This window comes from Alternaria ventricosa, assembly GCF_023758065.1.
Source record: "Alternaria ventricosa strain BMP 2768 chromosome Unknown scaffold_18, whole genome shotgun sequence".
Taxonomy (NCBI): Eukaryota; Fungi; Ascomycota; class Dothideomycetes; order Pleosporales; family Pleosporaceae; genus Alternaria; species Alternaria ventricosa.
Window position 1 is genome coordinate 21,113 of NW_026055698.1, and position 20,765 is coordinate 41,877.

The 20,765-nt window shown below is 45.9% G+C and overlaps 6 protein-coding genes across 6 annotated transcripts; 3 read left to right on the forward strand and 3 right to left on the reverse strand.

Moving 5' to 3' along the window:
* Positions 1–233: 233 nt before the first annotated feature.
* J4E93_008708 (uncharacterized protein) lies at positions 234–3,011 on the reverse strand (the record flags this gene model as incomplete). Its single annotated transcript, XM_049346606.1, has 3 exons — positions 234–545; positions 894–1,739; positions 1,983–3,011. 3 exons carry the CDS (start codon positions 3,009–3,011, stop codon positions 234–236), a joined length of 2,187 nt encoding a protein of 728 aa, XP_049196026.1.
* Positions 3,012–5,696: 2,685 nt separating this feature from the next.
* Positions 5,697–7,061, forward strand: J4E93_008709 (uncharacterized protein; the record flags this gene model as incomplete). The annotated part of the gene is made up of 1 exon (XM_049346607.1): positions 5,697–7,061. One exon carries the CDS (start codon positions 5,697–5,699, stop codon positions 7,059–7,061), a length of 1,365 nt encoding a protein of 454 aa, XP_049196027.1.
* Positions 7,062–7,602: 541 nt separating this feature from the next.
* On the forward strand, positions 7,603–8,314 carry J4E93_008710 (uncharacterized protein; the record flags this gene model as incomplete). The annotated part of the gene is made up of 4 exons (XM_049346608.1): positions 7,603–7,701; positions 7,801–7,972; positions 8,023–8,184; positions 8,289–8,314. 4 exons carry the CDS (start codon positions 7,603–7,605, stop codon positions 8,312–8,314), a joined length of 459 nt encoding a protein of 152 aa, XP_049196028.1.
* A 26-nt stretch (positions 8,315–8,340) lies between these two features.
* J4E93_008711 (uncharacterized protein) lies at positions 8,341–9,954 on the reverse strand (the record flags this gene model as incomplete). Its single annotated transcript, XM_049346609.1, has 1 exon — positions 8,341–9,954. One exon carries the CDS (start codon positions 9,952–9,954, stop codon positions 8,341–8,343), a length of 1,614 nt encoding a protein of 537 aa, XP_049196029.1.
* A 206-nt stretch (positions 9,955–10,160) lies between these two features.
* Positions 10,161–12,955, reverse strand: J4E93_008712 (uncharacterized protein; the record flags this gene model as incomplete). Its single annotated transcript, XM_049346610.1, has 6 exons — positions 10,161–10,893; positions 10,943–11,271; positions 11,321–11,538; positions 12,039–12,583; positions 12,651–12,836; positions 12,882–12,955. The coding sequence occupies 6 exons, from the start codon at positions 12,953–12,955 to the stop codon at positions 10,161–10,163; spliced, it is 2,085 nt and encodes a 694-aa protein (XP_049196030.1).
* Positions 12,956–13,945: 990 nt separating this feature from the next.
* On the forward strand, positions 13,946–14,751 carry J4E93_008713 (uncharacterized protein; the record flags this gene model as incomplete). The annotated part of the gene is made up of 2 exons (XM_049346611.1): positions 13,946–14,502; positions 14,559–14,751. The coding sequence occupies 2 exons, from the start codon at positions 13,946–13,948 to the stop codon at positions 14,749–14,751; spliced, it is 750 nt and encodes a 249-aa protein (XP_049196031.1).
* Positions 14,752–20,765: the final 6,014 nt, after the last annotated feature.

Here is a 20,765-nt window from a genome sequence, read left to right on the forward strand (position 1 = left end):
GGAATATGCTAAGACGATTGATATCGCAGGAGTGCAAGGTTATGATTCTTCTAGTTATAGATCTCAGCGCAGGTCATCACATGAATCTAGCAAACCGCGTTATCAGCACATGATCACCGTTGGTAAGTGGCTCCCCCATCCAAGTATCAAGCCTAAAAGGAGGAAGTCATACTAAAACATACGTTAAGTGATTTCGGTCGAAAGCGACATGGCGAAGTTGGCAGCGCTACGAGTTACTTCTCCATCTTGACAGCGCATTCATCAATGACGCGAACTACATGTGCATGCCCTTTGGCCTCAGCACTCATACGAGCATCATTGCCATCCCGATCCGCAATCTCGGCGGATGCCCCGTTCTTCAGTAGCAGCTCTAAAACCTCTGCAAACCCGCTCTCAGCTGCGACGATGAGCGGTGTCTTTCCTTGTTCGTCGGTGCCGTTGATTTCTACTCCATTTGCGATAAGCAACTTCGCAGCCCGAAGGGAACCGTGTTTAGCCGCAATATGAAGAGACATGGTCATGTCAACTTCTCTCTTAAGCAACATCTGGAGAATCTCATGGTTCTCGACCCAGAAACCGTCGCTGCCCAATCTAACCACCAAGTCTGCGCCCCAACCAAAAGAGTTCAATAAGAGCTCGAGGATGGATGAAGACACTCCATATTGCATGGCCAGAGACAGAAATCTCTGTTCTCGCTCGCTTTGGTGGACTACCGGACTGATTTTTGGTAACAGAAATCGAACCACAGCTTCATGGCCGAATAAAATCGCTAAATTCATGCCAGAATCCAGGTAAAGGTGCAGGTCTTTAGTTCTGGAAAACAAGGTCTTCACAAGACGCTCGCTGCCACCGAAGCAGGCTGCCACAAAGGCAGGCGTGAATGCTGCCCATACCTCGATCAAATTTGGTGGCGCGGGATTGAGCTCATCTGGATCAGCGCCGGCATCTAGTAGTACATGCGCGACGTCTTCTAGACCTTGACCGCACGCATCCCAGAGTGCCGTTTCATTCTCGTATTTCTTAGTCGAAGGATTGTATGCTCTGACTTTTGGGCGACCTCCACGATCAAGAAGAGCCTTCAGGACGCCGGCATGACCCTCAATGGCAGCGGCAAAAACTGATCTATCGTCTACGGTTGCGCCCCGATCACACAACCAAATGACCACGTTTTCGTGACCTCCGTGGGCAGCATAATTCAGTAGAGATTGCCCTGCTGGATTCACGAAGAGGTTTACGACAATTGAACGCGGTACATCGGGAAAGGTAGAGAAGTAGACCATCCACGGCAGCACGCCTAGAGCTGCCGAAAGATGCGTTGGGTGGATGGTCTCCCGCTCCTTGAGGGAAGGACCCTTTTCGGGATCACCGAACTGGGCAGGCAGTTCCCGTTTCATTGAAGGACTTCTTACCATTTGGGATGACCACCACCAGCTGGTGAATGCCATGCCACCTTGTTTGAAGAAAGTATCGGCTCTGCTGTCTAGCAGATCCATAGCCAGGCCTTCTGACTCTGCTTTGATGAGTCTGGCATGGGTTGGCCAGTAGATTGTGGCGTATGATAATAGAGGAAGACGCGTATTTGTATCTTCATCATCGCAGAACCAGTATTCTTTATCCGAGAGATTATTGTAGAGATAGTCCAAGCATGTGTGCGCGATTTGGTGGTGTACTTCATCTGCTTGACCGAAAAATAGCCGAATCTCGGCGTCGTCTTCCGCGCTCGACTCAAATAGATGTTCCTTTAGTGAATAATGAACCAGATCGACCGTAGGCGCGTGAGTAGTATCGAGGGTACGTCTGATGATGAGCAAAGACCTACACCATGTGATACGATCACTGAGTCTCTGCTCCACTGATATGGTTTCTGACCCGCGGATTCCCAACACCGCTGCTAGTTCCGCTAGGTTCATGGGCCTCATCGCTTGTGCTACCCAATGCAGCAGTTTGATACATTCCGAGCGATACTGCGGGTTTGGATGTACCTGATGAAGGAGTCGGTTATAGAGAGGGCGAAGTCCGGTAGGGAACTCGGCTATTGAACTCTCGATCTCTGTAGGCGTCTCTTTGATGGTCAATTCGTCCATTACGCAACCAATCCAAAGGAACGAGTTGCCAGAGCGTGATTGTAGGATTCGTTTGACTTGATCTTGTAGCGCTCGTGTGCAACCGGGCACCTGAGTTGCCATTTCAGCTACTCGCGCATCGATGAATCTGGCGATACTCTCGTTGTAGCCCGGGTCTTGTATAGTGTCTAGGTCGATTTTGGACGAAAAGTTCATGCTTGTAATATTCCGGCTTGCAACGAGGATCCTCACGTTTCTCATACACTTGTTGGGGCTATCGGTATGGAGATTGGACAGCTTCTGTGCCAACCAACGAGCTGTTCCATCGTCGCACTCATCAAGACCGTCGATCAGATACACCAGACCTTCAAGCTCCTGCTCGTGCAGTAGCTCGGTAACGATTCGCCAAAGGGCATCGCGCGACTGCATCGTAGCCTCAGCTCTTCGATCCTCCCGAACGTAGGGGTAGACCTTGCTGTGCAGACCTCGTTTTTGGTCGATGATTTGATGTATTAGAGTGCGGAGGATTGCACAGGCCGAATTGCGATTTGTATCCCGATGGTCGCAGAAGAAGTAAGCGAAGACTTGATTGCGAACATTGCATCGTTTCTCGAGCAAGGCCGTGATATGAACCGAAATCATTGTTTTGCCTTTTCCAGGTCCACCCGCAATCCATAGGGTCTTGGATGATGACCCGTTCAGCCACTCCGAGAAGGTTTCGTCTCGCCAAAGCCAGTCGCACGTGCCCGTAACGGGGCTACCCTTGGTGTTCACGACATAATCGCGGTCGACATCAGGGTCTGTTACCCAGAGCGCTTTGGTACACTTGGCGAATCGCTGCTCATCGGTATGACATCCGGACTCATGGTTGATATTTCCGAAGTTCTGGCCTACCATGATACCATTATTGATATTGGCGATTAGGTTCGCCGTGTTTCGTACCGTCATGTCTGCCATGGTGGTGGGGCGACAGGCACGATCTCCTCAGTGACGAATCATCTTATCTTAAAGTCGCAGAAGACAGCAAACATAAGACCCTACACAAACTTCCTGTCGGTTTGCTAATTTAGAACCACGTATGTCGATATGGTGACATGTTAAAACAGTTTAAGGGTGACTTTGCATGCTGCACTGAGCGGCCCAGACCTCAAACATCCTGAAGCGTGCGACCTATGAAATTGAATGAAGGTCAGGGCTTGAACATGTTCGTGTAGTTGCAAGCAGCAATATACTGCTACTCAATTTGAACAACAGCGTGTGGTAAACACACATGCATTGCGATTATTTACCGTCTTACTCAGTTGCGTGGTGCCCGCGTTTTAAGACCAGCACATTTGACAAGCGAGAGTAGTTGCAAGTGGCGCATCAAAGAATGAGAGTCTACAGAGATCGTGTCACACTCGCTCTTTCTGCTTGTTCTTTGCTGCCCAACGAACGGGCAGCAAGCCCCCTTCATCACTGATGCAGGTGGACCTACATGAGCTCCTAGCTAGTCAGCCATCTCCCCGTCAGACACCACTAAATTGAGTATATCAAGACCAGGAAGCTCCCAAATAATATCACTGAGTAAAGTCCAAAAACTTTTCCAAAAGGCTCGCATCACGAAAGCCTTTCCGTGTCCTGTAAACATAGGAGGAGATTCGGCGAAGTTCCCGAGGTTCTTGGGCTAGTAGTACTGAGAAGATATGCGGGGATGGCTTCATAGCCTCGGGAGTCTTACGGACGTACAGGCAACGACGATAGACCCCATGCACTGCCGAACGCTTGGTGCTAATGTCTCTTTAGGTGACTGTTATCAGGGACCGAACATCTTGCCAAGCCTTGGTGCCGTTTACACTTTGTAGTATTTGAGATTAGTGGAGGATGCGTGGGTAGTGACGATTGAGTCTTCAAAGAGTAAGAGGCCGGTATGGTGGCGAGGCTGACGGCACTTGCAGATGTTGCGCGCATCAAATTACCTAGACTATGGGTATGGGCGAACCTTCTCATCGCATAGTTTGAGCCTCGTGTTCTTGCCGGATGTTGCGACGTTCGTCGTCCTATGGATAGACGAGGTTGAAGAAAGTGCTTCTCTACCTATCTAGGTATGGAACTCGGTCGTATGGGAATGCCAAAATGACTGCACTGCGACGCGACAAACTTCCACAAATGGACTGGTTATCGAGTAGTCGATGCAAGACAGCTCACTGATGAACTCATGGCTACTGGTGAGCAGTAAGCAAGACCACTGATTGGCGAGATCTTCTTCGGTAGTTGTTCGGCAACTGAGGGTTATCCGGTACACTTTCCCCTGAAAACTACCTAGGTAGATTACTAATTCTTCATTATCTGGAGAAGACGGCGACGCCATGTAAGGGTCGCCGGCGCAGGGCGCTGTTGCTGGGACTATTAGCCAATGGCATGGTTCTCGTATGTCAGAAGTGCCAGTCGTGGATCTTCCTAAGCACCAGCCGGGCAATTTGATGGTCGATCTGAACCACGGAATGAACGAGACCCGGGGTAGTTTCCGCTAGCGTCGCGCTAAACAACGATTTCGTCGAGCTTATCTTTACACTTGCGCTGGACGCCACGCCGCTCCGTCATCTTGATCAGATTCACACGGTGCCTTCCGTCTATAGCGCATGTTGCCAGTGGGTCAAACGGACTTGCGTCGTGGAGTCTATTCACATCTTGACAGGCAGTTTGCAAAGTTTCACCGGGTCTGTCCGCCAAGTGCCACTTTTGGCGTGCCAACAATGGATGTTTTTTCCATCGAAAAAGAACTAAAGTCATCTCCAGGCTCCGGACAAGCGGGCGGTAATAACGAAAAAGAAGTTGGCTAGGGGTATGTCGTGGATGGCATCCATCTTCGCTGGGTTGCACCGCGCGGGAACTACCCGATGTAGCAAACTGAATTGTTTCCCATCGGATGATGCATCCTCCAGTCCATTTCGCGTCAAGAAAGACTTCTGTAATCCACGTCAAGAGAAATCGGAGGCTGTAGGAGACTACTAGGGGATCTTCGCAACTTCACTTTACACTTCCCGCGACAACCATGACTCGCCGTCGTGCTATTCCAACATGCCACTATCCCCAGTCGCCTCTCAAGAGAATAGTGCAAGTTCTCAACGACTCCTTGCCCAAGGTCTCCCAACTACTACATCGGGGTAACTAGGCAACCAAGAGGGCTTCAGAGGGCACTCTGTCATCCCCGGACTTATTTTGCAGCTAACTCAGGGTCTGACTACACTGCTGATCACGGGGTGGCATCCGTTGTCCCTCGATAGCGCATTGCCGCTTGTAGCTCCAGTCTTGGCGACTATACCCCAGCCATGTGAGCCTTGCAGATCGACGTGGGCGATTACTGGCTTGGGACGGTTCTACAACTACCCCAAACAATGGATTATGGTCGCCACCGAGACTGTTGGCTGCACACTGACAAAGTAGTCCATGTACTAGCGGATCAACCACGAGAAGACCTTCGAATTCGTTCGAGACCGAAGACACCGGCTATGAGGAGCGTTGGGAGTGACCCTTAACTCCACAGTGGGGAACTTGCGCTAGTTTGCAGCCGTGGATGCAAAGAAATATAAGATAGGCGAGATCTGCTCACTATCATCAGCATCTCTTCACACTCCATCACCGCATTCCACAATGTTCGCGAAGACATCTCTTGTGCTCCTTACCGGGCCAGCTCTGCTGGTCTCAGCTTTCCCCGAGATAGCTCGTATGGTCGCTGAGAAGCGCATCCAAGAGCGTCAAACGACTCCTCAAATCATCCCATTCCCAGAATACCCAGGCACACCCAACCACGCCCTCTTCGATCAATTCGACCCCGCCCTCCAACTCGTCAACACATCTGGCGAGCACGAGTGGCGCGCCCCAGGCAAAGGAGACATCCGCGGTCCCTGCTCCGGCCTCAACGCCGCCGCAAACCACGGCTACATCCAGCGCGACGGTGTTGTCGATGCAGCAAGCATCAACACCGGTCTTTGGCAAGCTTTCGGCCTCGACAAGACAGCCACAATCTTCCTCGAGACCGCAACGGCCTTCTTCAACGGCGACCCCATCTCCGGCCGCTGGAGCATCGGTCCCCATTCAGACAAGACCAGTTCTCTTCCTCCACTGGTCGGTGACCTCCTTGGCAACGAAACAGGAATCTGCGCATACGGCCATCTAAGGAGTGAGGGCGATGCCAGTATCACCCGTGGCGATTGGCTCGCACCCGAGATGAACTCAAACTGCCGCTCATACCCGCAATACATGCAAGAGCTCTTTGACCTTTCCAACCAGCGCGCAGGAGGTCTGATCACGCCCCGCGTCCTCGCCGAGCACTCCAACAACCGCAAAAAGCACAGCATCGCTACCAACCCATTCTACTTCAGCCCCGCGTACGCTGGTGTTGCATTCACCTTTGGCGCACACATGTTCGCGTACCATTTGCTTGCGAACCACAGCGCTGAGGCTCCCCGCGGATTCCTGACGCAAGATGTATTCATGGACTTCTTCAGCTACAAGCGCGACGCCAGCGGTGCGTTGACGTACAAGTACGGCTATGAGCGCATCCCAGACAACTGGTACAAGCGCCACCCGCTCGACCCATGGACGCTTGCAGACATTGGTGTCTCGACCGCACAGCAATGTGCCGCGTACCCGTTGAACTGCCAGGTCGGTGGCAACACTGGTGAGGTCAACAGTTTCTCAGGTGTCAACTTGGGTGACATTACTGGCGGCTTCATCAACTTCGCAGAGGACTTGAACGACCCCAAGAAGATGGGCTGCTTCATCGCGCAGGCTGTGCAGGCGGATACCCCGTCTTTCTTGAGCAAGCTTCTTGGAGGTGCTGCTCTGCAGGCTGCTTTGGCTGCCGTCGACAGTCGCCTTGGGCCGGCGCTGCAGCCTCTCAAGGATCTCGGCGGTGGGTGCCAGGGCGTGCCGGCGGGCAGGAGTATGTTCGACTATGGCATCAACTTCCCCGGTGCCACTCTTGAGACTGAAGGCCCTAGGTCTGGACAGTAGAGTCGGCCTTTAGTGTTAGGTGTAGGTAGTTGATAGACAAAGGCTATCAGTGATACATAAATATAAATTCCTTCGTTCCATACCTCCTCTTAGAGCTGCATTAAGTGAAAAGTGTCAGGCGCATTAGCAACACTGATGCTAGCACGGGAGCGAGCAGAGTCTGCTTCCCTGCTTCTGATAGTTTGTTGAAGACACTCGTCCCATGAAGCGGTTGATGCGTAGATAAACTATACTGTGTAGTTATTCAGAAGCAAGATGCGGTATCTTCCCAACAGTGATGCGTGCGTAGTCGACAGAAAATGTGAGCAGAAAGGAGGTTTTGCGCCCGCCAGAGCTCGACATTCCAGACCCACACCCTCCCCATCCCCATTGGCCGTCCACGACTCCTACAACGGCCTAGCCCCGCACTAGCTCCAACTAGTGCGGCGGCATCGCTGAACCCTGAATCCCCATCCCAACTTCCTCAAAACTCCCCTTCCGAGTCGTCCCACCCCTGCTATCGCCCTCCCGTATTCAGCGATAGCAAAAGCCTTCCCCAATCATGCCCTCTGCCGCAGACATCCTCAGCGATCCTGAAATCGCGCAAGCATACGAAGACGTGCGCTCTGACAAATCCGAGACCACGTGGCTTATCTTGAAGGTACATCCGATAATGCGCCCGAAGGCTTTCGTTCACCGAGACGTGATCAAAAGCGACAAGTAAGAAAATGTGAGGAACTTGACTGCTGACCATCCTCAGTACGCATCCGCAACATCAGATAACCTCAAACTCGCCGGCACAGGCAGCGGCGACATTGCCGAGATGACTGAAAGTCTTGGCAACGACGAAGCAGCATACGCCTACGTACGCATGAAGCTAGGAAACGACGAGTACAGCGAGCGCGTCAAGTTTGCTTTTGTTGTTTGGCAAGGTCTGTTACATCCCCTGCCTCAATATCCTACATTGCTGAGACGACTATAGGACCCCAAACAAAGGTGATGCGCAAAGCCAAGATGAGCTTCCAGAGTGGGCAGGTCAAGCAGGTCATCCGGACCTATGCTGTGGAGATCCAGACAGGGGATAAGAAGGATTTGGAGGAAGAGGCTGTGACGATGAAGCTTAGGAAAGCTATGGGTGCGAATTGTGAGTATACGTTTTGCTATTTGTGTTGATGGAGGAGCCGTGCGATATTTGGTACAAGACCAGACAATGATGATGAAGGATGTGCGTGCTAATTGTTTGGACAGATGATCGCCAGAAAACAAACTACTAGAGTATCTTATGCCATATGGTAACAAATTAATCCGTCTCGACGACTCGACCTAGGGAGTCATATTGTGGTACCACAACGCCTTCGATGCCTTGCGTCTTGCACAATCCCAAGAGCTGCTCTCTAGGCTCGTCCTCAAGCCAGTACCCCGTAAATAACTGGGTTCCCACATCATATGTCAATTTCTTCAGCCGCGGTGTTGCGGCCTTCCACTCCGGCTCCCGATCTTGTAACCATTTGCAAGAGTCACCCTCATGAGACGTAACTACATCCGAGGCTGGTATTTGACCCGCAAGGTATTGTCGGAAGATGGCCATGGCGTTGAGGTCTTCAAAGCGCATCCCGAGTGCCTCATACGCAGAAAGGTCATTCGTGATTGTCAATGTTTCGAGCGTCGGAGGGAGATGTTTTGCTAGGTTTGGCGTATTATTGATACCAAACAGTACGGGGAATGACACAGTCAAAGTGGTGAGAACAGGGAAATCGTGTAGTGGGCCTAGACCCTCTCTTAGAGGTTCCACGGCGTCAGTTGGGGGATCCATGGCACCATCGTTGTTATAGTGCCTGTAGCGCACAGTCAAATCGGTAAGCGTGTCGCCAATATGCCGTAGTGTATCCTTCAAGATCGACAAGCGGAGAGGTGGGTGCTCTGGATGCAAACAGCAATCGTAGTAGAAGACTTTGACGTTGGGCGTCTGCCTGAGCAGATACTGGATAGTGAGAGGGTCCATCGAAGAGGGAGTAAGGCGGAGAGTAGTCAGTGTTTGCGATAGAGGAGGTGTCTCTAGTGGCCACTCGAATGAGCCATCCACACCATCCCCCTCGTCCCATAGTCCGCCATAGTCATCATAGTCGCCCTCTCTCAATGAGCACGTGACAAGGTCGAGCGACTCTATCGCCGGCAGATAGAAAAAGTGAAGTAGAGTCTCTTGCTCGCTCCAGAAACTACGCTCCCACGTTGCGGCCGCTCCCTCCGTCTCTTCCAAGGTGACGCACACAGTTTTCAGCTTCGCGAACCATACTGGTTGTCCGTCATCTGCTTCCGACGCTGCAGCGTTGCTCATGATGGCATGCTTCATCATAGCAGGAAACCACCGGTTACCCAAGAAGAATCCCCACTCCATAGTCAAAGATTCCAAATGCGCTTGACATGTGCCGACGAGAAGTGCGATCAACATATGCTGCGCCTCTTGTTTCCAGCCACGGCCCCACGTCTGGAACCCTTCCTCTTTTACATGAGCCTTGAACATCTCGTTCTCCCACTCTTTGCCACTCGCATCATACTCAATGTCTGGGAAAAGAACGCCGGCAACGTCTAAGTAGCTGTACTCAACACATCCCTTGGCGCAGAACTCAAATCTCTTGATCAGCTGGATGTATTCGGGCTTCTTCGTGAGTGTGCGGATCAGAGACTGTATTTTAGGCGCTTTCTCGGTTCTTCTTTGCATGCCACGCTGAAATCCCCCAGAAGTCTTTTTAATATAGGTGTTGTCCCACGTGAGGGTGATGGTGTGGTACGCTGCCGGTATGGCGACGGCGTGGAGGGCCTTGCATGTTTGAGCTAGGTTGATGATGGCGCGGCTATCAAGATCGGCGAGTATGTAATCTAGTAGTTCAGCAGGAAGTTCGGTGATTGATGCCATCCTGGTTTCTTCGAGGAAGAGTGAGGGCGAGGTAGGCGTGAAGGAAGACGGAAGGTGCAGACTCGGATATAAGGGAATTAGGCAGCCATGTCAGTGCGCGGCTTCTAAAACGGGTCGCCTTGTTGACTCGCATAGTACGCTATCGTCATTCATGATCGTGAGATCGTGTATCTATATCCCATACATCCCTGCATCTTATGAGTTGTCTATAGCGAAGACTTATTCATGTGGGGAAACACATGTCCTAGCCCACCACCAGGGTCCGTTTTCGTCTCGCTAGGACTCAACCTTGACGACGCATCGATTGTTGGTTGCAATTCTATCGCAGGATGATCTCCGTCCTGATCATCGTCCTGTTTCCTTGCCAGTTTGTTATCGACGTGGTTCTCGAGCCATTTGTGTTCCGCTTGGTTCAACCTCAAACTCTCTTCCACGTCGCGCGTGAGTTTGTCGACCTCATCTTCCAGCAACTCGTCGTGGCTCTTCTTGACTGTCTCCTTGGGTGCCACGGGTTCCTCAGCAGGCGCGGTTGTTGCCCAGAGCGCCCCCAGCTCTTCTGTCCACCCGCATGCCTCTGCCAACTTTCTCACACCGCTATCGCAATCCTCCAGCAACAAAACATCGTCTGGCCGTGTTCCCATATCGCCAACCCTCTCTGAGTTTATGAGCAGTCGCGGGGTCTCGTCTTCGCAAAGTTGTGGTAGCGAAGAGAAAGGAGCTACGCTGAGCGACGTGCCCATGACTATGCACAGGTCGGCTTGTGCTGGGAGGCCTCGATTGTCGAAGAATGCGGATGGCAGTTGTTCTCCGAAGAAGACGATTTCGGGCTTGACGAGTCCATCACATAATGAGTCGACGCAGCGCGGCACCGATTTGTTCTGGATGGCTTCGTTCATGCGCTCCTTTGGATACGACTTCTTGCAGTCGATGCAACATTGTCTGTCTCGAATCAGTAGTGATTGGAGCATGTAGAAGAGAGCCTACTCACGTCGCAAAACTGCCATGTGCCTCTATTATCTTATCGCCGGGGACTCCAGCCTCGCGCTCCAGGCAGTCAATGTTTTGTGTGAAGAGCTTCAGTAGCAGCCCTTTCTGATAGAGCAAGCTTATGAAGGAATGTGTTATCGTCGGCCTGAACTTCCCGGGGTATAGTTCTTGAGCGAGAGAATAGAACGGCTCGGGGGTCTTGCGGAAGAAGTCGATGTCGAAGACGGCTTCGGGGTACGGCAGATTCAGGCGAGCGAGGTTGGCGTATAGACCGGTTTCTGGTGATCTGAAGTCTGGTATGCCGGCAGATGTGCTTATGCCCGCGCCTGTCTTCCCAATGTTAGCACGCGTCTAACCATGCCAACGCGCTGGAACTCACCATTACGACAATCTTCTTCGCGCGCCCATCCTTGATGTATTGCGCAAGAGCCTCCAGAGTACGCGCCGATAAGGTCTGAGGTGGCGCATTCGGGTCTACAACCCGTGACTCGTCCTGTCCCATCCTGCCTCTTTTGCCTTTGCCCTTTCGACCTTTTTCAGCGTTGCGCCACGGCTTGTTCTGTTGCGCCTGTTGGCGGTGTGCTTTATGTTTGCGTCCTATTTTGAAGGATGCGAATGCGCGGTTGTAATAACAGAGACAAGAAGAACGTGTGACTGTGATGGATAAGGCGGTGGGACGTATGGCAGGCGCGTATTGCATGCCGTGGTGGACGCCATTGCCCCACGGAAATTATATCTCGGGAGTCCGGCGGAGGCGCTGCGTCATGGTCATGCAACGCCAACGACGCCTCCTCACCAAATGCTCCCACCAGCACCACACACCTCACGACTCACGGTGCCACGCAATTTGTTGAAAAATTGCTAGTCTATATCTTATACCTCAATATATGTAAGCTACTTAAAACACGGCCCTAACTGATACCAGCACTCTTCATTGGGACAAGTCCCCGTTACCTCCTCTCCTGAGCAACTCACGTTCGCCACGACTTCCTTCCCATCAATCGCGTCTTTCACGTCCTTCAATCGGTTATCTCGAGCGCTTCTCTCGACAGTCTCTCGAATCGCCATGCAATCAAATTTCCCCTGGTCTGTCGTACCCGTGAACTTGAGCACGACCTTCATATGTGCGACTTCTTTTCCTTCTCCGTCCTTGACGCTCACTCGAACATACTCGGGCGCGTTACACCACCTCAGTATCTTCTTCCTCGCATTGAAGGACGGACAAATATGGGAGCAACCGAGGCAAATTGTAGACTTTTGGTCGAACTTGTAACAGTTTTTCTCGTCCTCGCCACTCTTCTGGAAGGTATCTGCGATTTGAGCAATGAAGGCGTTCTGTAGCGACTTTCCGTTGTACTTGGCCCCTCCTTCGTCTTTACTGGGGATGTAGTCACTCTCAACGTTGACTTCAACGACTTCTATTCCCCGTTCCACGATACCATCTTTGTCCGAGTACTCTATGTTGTCAAATTTGTCCTTCTTGGTCTTGCAGGTATCAGCACCAGTTTTGTCATCGTCGCAGCGATCCTTGAGCGTCTCAGTCAGGCCTTCGCCTATGTAGCGGCCATACCATTGGCCGACATGTTGTCGTTGGTTGCTTATCTCGATCGAGAAGGTGTACGGTTGAGGACCTGGAGTGGGACTTGGGGTGGAAGAGGGTAAGGTCGCCAAGGTGGTACTAGGAAAAGATGTTGATGTGATGACTACACCGGATATAGAGATGAGGGTCGAGGAGGTAGTGGAAGTACTGTTTGACCAGGCTGAAGAAGAGCTGGTAAAGACAGTCGGGGAAGTTGGAGTCGGCTCTTGCGTTGGAGTCGTAGAAGATGAGGTCGCTGTAGCGATACTTGATACTGGTGGTGGGCTGTATGTTACCCAGGTTGGTGGTTTGCTCGCTGGTAAGTCAGTTCAGCACTTCGCATTGATCTTATGAACGGCACTGACTTGCGCCTTTAGTTCCTCCCGTAGTTCCAACGAGCAACGAAAAGAATGCTACGCCAGCGTAGTACTTCATCTTTGCGGTCGTCGAAGCTCGCATGATGGATCGCTGGACCTCGAGGGTTGCGAAGATGCTGTGATGTGTCTTAAGAAGATATAGCAGCGTATGAGTTCAATATCGCAGGCTGTCGAGTTTGTTACGTGAAGTCGACGGTTAGGAATGTGTCGCTTGCTGCTCAGCCATTCCATCACCACGATATCGGTGATCAATGCCTCAGCACCAGGCACTTCACGCTACAGAGTTTGTACGGATGGGTATTTACATATATCTTCATCAGGAGGTGGGATTACCCATTACCGCAAAAAGCTAGAATGAGTCTATCTGGTAAAATTATTCGTATTCGTACCTCTCGAAAACCATCCGAGGTCGTCGTCGCCCGGCTCAGCTTAGCGGCATGACGAAAGATACGACGAAGGGCTATACTCCAGCACCTGATTTCTTTTTGCTTAGGTTTACTCATAGAAAGAATTTCTACGAGTTTGGGTTCCGAGGAAAGGGAACGGTCCTTCCGAGATCGCCGCGCGTCGAGTCATGGACACTACGCCCCGCCACTAGCTACACCACCGACCAAACTCTCGCACGAGTACGACAGCCATAACAAAACACCGCATACTATAGCATCAAATCGTGTCACTACAACGGTACAGCCTGTATCTCCTCAAGCTGGAAGTTGCGGTGTCCATCGTTGCTTAACTATTGGCAAGGGTTATAGTTGATAACCTCCGCACCTCACCGCTAGGTACATAAGCGTTCTAGAGCTATACCGGAAAAGGACTTCCTTTCTCCATCGTGGGAACGGTCCGAAGCGCTATGAGGGGTTTCAATAGGCTCGGAGGTTTGATACGTCGGCTCACCCACTGAAAACGCGTACTAGTCGGCAGTTATGCTGGCCACTTCAATTCCTTTCGTTTGTGGTTGCGTTGCTCAAGGAGCATTGAACACCCACGATCTACCAATTGACTACAACACTTCAGTCTACCAGGAAATTCTCAAAAAGCAGTCACCATGTCTCTCAAGGATAAGGTCATCGTCATCACTGGAGCTGCGTCAGGCATGGGCCTCGAAACCGCCCGCCTGTTCGCCAGCAAAGGTGCCAAACTCTCGCTCGCCGACGTACAAGAGAAGCCATTGAAAGAGCTCGAGTGCGAACTTCAGAAATCAGGTTCGCAAGTCATGACCCAGGTCGTCGACGTGAGCAAGCGAGGCGAAGTCGAAAGCTGGATCGCAGCCACAGTCGAAAAGTTCGGGAAACTGGATGGTGCAGCCAACCTCGCAGGTGTAACTGGCCGACAAGGCGCCGTCGCAGGAATTGAAGAGGTGGAGGATGACGACTGGGACTTTGTCATGGCTGTGAATGTTACTGGGTTGAGAAACTGTTTGCGCGCTCAGGTGCCGCACATGAATGAGGGTAGCTCGATTGTCAACGCGGCCAGTATCTTGGGTATCATTGGCGCACCGAAACAGTTGGCATATTGCGCCTCTAAGCATGCCGTGGTAGGCATGACAAGAAGCGCAGCAAAAGAGCTGGGGCCAAAGAAGATTAGGGTCAACTGCTTCTGCCCGTAAGTTAGCATGTCGGAATTCTTTTCATGAACATCGACATACTAACTATGTACAGGGGACCAGTTGATACTCCCATGTTGAGGAAGGCATATGAGATTCGAGGCGCGCCAGTCGATTACTCATTCCTTCCGCTGGGAAGGGAAGCACATCAAACGGAGATTCCGCCGCTTATCGAGTTCCTTATTTCGGATGCGTCGTCGTTCATGACTGGCACTGCTACGCCGATTGATGGTGGGTGGTATTGCTAGATCTAGCGGAGTATGTGGGGGCATACCTAGGAATCTAAAGGAAACAGGCCGTTACACATAAAAATGGATCTTAGCATCTAGTAGTCTAGCTATAGAACTATCAGCAATATCTTTATCCTAGAACCCATTGTCAGACAAGTAACTACTAATTAATACGGGATGCAAGAGATGGCAGAGTAATAGTATATTGTCTAGTAAGGATAGACGAATCGTTACCTTCTTAGTAACGATTCTCTGGATCTACTTATACTCGCACTAGGTCAGGTCACATGACGTTGCCTGACCGTCTGGAACACAGGTTCCTGACACCCATGCCCATAGCGCCCATGATCTACTTCCCAATATGCAGTCGTTCCAGATACCGGGTGCATCGTAGAGTATGTCTTCTGCGGTGCTCAAGAGCTTTTAGCATGTCGATGCTAGACTTTAAAAATCGGGCTGGCGAAGGTAATAGGTAACGGAAAGCAGGAGCTTAGATAGTAGACCCTCGAGATTTGGTATTATTCCCGAAGTATCGTTGCTAGAGTTTAGTGCCTTAGTATCGAATGGCGAAGCGGATAGGGTTAATAGTAGCTAGGCATTATAGGTTATTCCCGATTTGTTTATCTCAGGCGAGCGAGAGCCCTTTCGTTAGCGCAGGAGCCTGGGTGCTCACTAGTGCACGGACCGATGATTGTACGGCCAGCGTTGCCTCACATTACTTAGGCATAGTTGGCGTGGGACGTGCAAATATTCAGTCAGCCGCCGTTTCTTTAATCGACCCCCTTCGTATCAACTGATCGTGTACCTCCGCGCTCATCCACCAAAAGACAGACTACAAACTCTCCCGAGGTCCTCACCATGTATCCTCCAGGCCTCTCGCGCCTCGAAACTTTGCCCAACGAGCTCAAGCTTCTTATCATCAACTGCGTCAACACCCGCAGCCAAGTTTCTCTAGCGTGCGTGTCGAAAACCATCCACCCTGTTGTCGAGGACGTGCTCTACAGTTCGGTATGGATCGAGAAGCCAAACAAAATGAGATCGTATTCCCTATTGCGAGCTTCGTGCGAACGATCCTGTCGCGTCCTGACTTAGCGCACAAAGCAAAGCAGGTTGCCGTAGGGGTCAGTGAATTACCAGTCTTTGCCGATCTGGACGACCTTTACGAGATTCCCCTGTCCAACACGACTAAGGCGACAAAAGTCGAAGCGAGATTGGGCCAATCCGATCTTGTCAAAACTGCGCTTCTGAGGTTGCCATCGGTCGAGCGCATGTTCATCAACACATTACACTTGCACAACGAGCGAGGGCCTAGCGGACCACCTCTTTGTACCCTCCAGTGGGAATCTTCCATTTGGCACCCCGAAAGCGTGCCAGCTTTCGCGAATCTAACAACGCTTCACTGGACAGAGCATGTCCTACCCTTCCGTCTTGTATGTCTCCCACAGCTACGGACGCTCTTCGTAAGCCGAAAATGTTCCTTCAAATCTCCGGGAGATGTCACCGACACCCCCAACATTACATCACTTATTGTACAGTGCTATGTCGCTATGACAATGATACTACCAGATGATATGGACTCACTCTGGGTATCTTGTCGTAAAAGAAAGAGCGCGATGTTTGAAGTCCTAGAGCGTTGTATCTTCCTTACCGACTTGAGCATCGCATTCTATCACCATACAGAGAAGTTCCACCTCCTATCCGGAACGAACCCTGGGAATCTCTCGAAGTTCGTCAGTAAACTAAACGAAAGCCTTCCTGGACTGAAAAGCTCGGCTATTGGACCACTATGTCATACCGGTTATGGATGCTTGCGAAATATTGAACCGATCGATAGGCTCAAAGACTTCGTTAAGCTGCAGCATCTGAAATTAGCGCACCAAATGCTACCTGGTTGCAATGAAACACACTTTCCAGGCAACTTAGCAGTGCTTCGGCAACTACTTCCCGTTTCTATCAAAATTATCGAGATTGATCTTCCCACGAGCGATATCTTCAGGCTACTCGACCAATTCCATCAAGAGGACCACGGATCACGTCGCATGAAAAATATTGTAGTGCGATGTGCCATCAAGAGCCATGCTTTAGTTTTCCCTCTATTAATTGCTCCCGAGATCATCCTCCAGGAATGGAATCGCTCACCGATTATTCAAAATTTGTGGGCTTCCAAGTTAACGCCAAGGTTAGAGTGCATGAAAGCCGACTATAGTAGCGGCTTTTTATGTTATTCTAAAACTTGTTCTTAGCGTGTCTAACGTAATGTAGTACTTTTAGGTACAGTACAGTATATATTATACTTTAAGCTATACGTATAGAAGTAACTACTAGCCTATATTATAACTATATAGAGTAATAGTAAAAAAGTTATAGTATAGCTAAGTATTGTAATAGGCTGCGCCTAGGAAAGTTCTTAGCTAGAAATCTTAGAAACCTAGTCTAGTTTTAGCTAAGCTTAGAAAACTCTTCTAAAGTATATAGCTACCTAGAAAGCTTTCTTTTCTAGGCTATTAAATTTATCTATTACTTTTTTAGTATCTACTCTTAGAGTTAGCTTTTTATAATTAAATTTAATTAATACTCTAAAAAAGTTTATAGAAACCTTCTTATTATAGATATAACTTTATATACTTTAGTAAAGAATATAGCTTAGTATACTATTACTTTAGTAGAGTAGAGTAATAGCTAAGAGTATATTACTTAGTAGCTTTAGTCTATATTAAACATAAAAGTAAACACTAATAAGAAATAAACTAAACTTTAGCTAGTTAAAGAGATACTAAGAATATAGACTAAATAAATATTAGTTTTTCTCTTTTTAAATATATCTAATACTAACTAATTTATAGAGAATAATACTACTTCTCTAAAACTACTTATAAAACTAGTAATTACTTAAAAAATACTAAACTTTCTCTATTATAAGATTACGCAACTTAAAAATAATATATAATATAATTCTTCTTTTTTAAATATACTTATCTTCTCTTTTTCTTCTACTCTAACTAATATATACGCTATAAGAGCTAAATAAGCTAAAGCTAAACTTTTTAGGCTATAAAATACCTAAGCTAACTTATTATAATCTATTAAAATTCTAGACTTTTACTTCTTTACTAGAGACTAAAGTAACTACTAAAAGTTTAAACTCTAAATAGTAAATAAGCTATAATATAATAGAAAGAAACTAAAAAGTTAACTAAAGTATATCTTCTCTAAGTTAATAGATAGAGTAGTAAGTATTATACTATCTTAGATAAGTTATTTTAAGAAGTCTAGTAATATAAATATATTTTAGAAGTTTCTAGACTAATAGTTTTTAGATAATATATTAAAAAAAAGATTATAAAGAAAGTTAATAATATTTAAGTAAAGTAGTAAAGTATACTTAGATAAATTTAATATAGTCTTTATAAAGCTTACCTTTAATACTAGAAAATTCTATAATAAGTACTTTAAGATATAGTACTTTAGTACCTTAAGACTAAACCTTAGGTAGCTTATAATATCTATAGTTATTCTAGATAACTAAACTATTACGTAACTAATAAATTACGTAAGAATTATTAAAAAAAACTAGTACTACGTAAAGCTAGAGTAAAACTTTAATAAGTTCTAAACTAGATAGTTAATAAGTAGAGGTAATACTATAGATTAGAAGCCTACTAAAGCGTATATAGAAAGAGTTAGTAAGAACTTTTTAGATAAATTACGCGTAAAATAAGTAACTAATAAGAAGTAAGCGCGCTAAAGAAAAAAGCGCTTATATATACGCTATAGTAAAAATAGATATTATACTATATAATATTTTTTACTACTAGCTATAAACCTCTTAAGCTCTACTTATATTAAGATAGTAAGCGCGCTACGCGCTAAAGTAGAAAAAGATAGTAGTAATAAAGAAGTTTTTAACTTAGAAAACTAGACTCTTCTACCTAAAATTATAGGTAGAAGAATAAAAAGTTAGAAAAAGTAGAAAGACTAGTAAAGTTTTAAAGAAAATAGCCTAATAGAACTCTAATAATAATATACTTACTAATTAATACTACTAAAGTTATATATACTATAATTAACACTAGTTATCTTATATTTAAAATAGTCTCTACTAAGTTTATAAAGTAAGCTAATCTAATATATATAGAAGTTCTTTAATATTCTATAATTAGAATTAGAAGTAAAGTAGAATAAATAACTTATATAGCGCAAGTATCTATAGATATTAATAAGTATAAGAAAGATGCTTAGTTATAAGAGATTAAGAGTAAGAATAAATATAATATTATTCTTAGTTACTTTTAGATAGATAGAAATAATATAGTTCTAGCGCTAGCTAAGAAATTATTTTTTATATACTTAAGTAGTACTTAAGTTTATAGTAAGAAAGAAAAGAAACTATATAATATATTCTTCTCTATTTCTACTAGTGCCTTTATAGTATAGATATAGAAATTAAGAAAGAATAAAGTAGTATAAGTATAAGTAGCTTTACTAGCTAATATACAGAAAGCTCTAAATAGAAAACTAAAAGAAAACTCTAGAGATAAGCTACCTAATTACTTATAATTAGAGTTCTATATATTTATAAAAAAAGAAGTAGATAAGCTAGCGCCTCTATATAGGCCCTCTATTAATTATATAATTAAGATTATAGAGAAAAATAGAAAGATAGTAGAGATTCTATAAAGTCTACTATATAGTATAAGTAGAGAGAAACTTCTTATTTTAAAGAAGAAGTTAACTATACACTTAGACTAAAAGTTTATTAGAGTAAGTAAATTTAGCGCTACTACTTTAGTATTATTTATAAAAAAGCTAAAAAGAGGCCTTTACTTTTATATAGATTATTACGTACTTAATATAATAATAAAGAAGAACTAATATTCTCTTTTTTTAATCTATAAGACGCTCTTCTAGATCTTAGAAGCTAAATAGTTTATAAAAGTAGATATTATTTAAACCTTCTATAAAATCTATATAGCTAAAGGTAATAAATAGAAAATAGCTTTTTATATAAGATTTAGCCTTTATAAATAGCTAGTAATACTATTTAAACTTATAAATACGCTAAGTACCTTCTAGAGATATATTAACTATACACTAAGAGAGTATCTAGATAAATAGTACTCTGCGTACTTAGATAATATACTAATATAGTCTTTTAGTTTAAGAAAGAACTATAAGCAGAAGGTAAAGATTATTATCTAGAAATTAGGTGCTACTAGTCTATATCTAGATATAGATAAGAGTAAGTTTAGCGTAAAGAAAACTAAGTACTTAGAATTTATTATTAAAGTAGGTAAAGATATTAGTATAGACTCTAAAAAGGTTAAAGCTATTAAGAATTAGGCGCTACTTATATTAATAAAAAGAATCTAGAGCTTTATAGGTTTTGTAAACTTTTATTAATAGTTTATTAAGAACTTTTTCTTAATTATAGCTCTACTTACTAAACTTACTAGAAAAGAAAGTATATTCTAATAGAAACTAGAATAATAAGAGACATTTAAGAAACTTAAAACTTTATTTATTATTAACTTAGCGCTAGTAAACTTTAATAAGAATCTAGAAATAGTACTAGAGTATAACGCTTCTAGATTTATAGTAGAAGAAGTGCTTTTTTAGTACTATTTTAATAAAGTACTCTAAGTAGTAGAATACTTTTTTACTAAGTATACTACTATAGAGTCTAATTATATAATTTATAATAAAAAACTACTAGTAGTTATAAAGTGTTTTAAACACTTTAATATAAATTTAAAAAAAGCTAAGACCTTTATAGTAATTATAAATTATAAGAACTTAGAGTACTTCTATAAAATAAGACTTCTATTAGAAAGATATATCTACTAAGTAGAGATCTTAAGTAGGTATAACTTAACTTTTAAGTACTACTCTAGAGTAGTTAATAGTAGAGTAGACATATTATTAAGAAAGAATAAAAATACTCTAGTAGACGTAGTAGATAAGAGAGAAGTCTTAAAGTATTTCTAACTACTTTAACTTATTAACTCTACTAGTAATACTCTTTCTAATAAAAA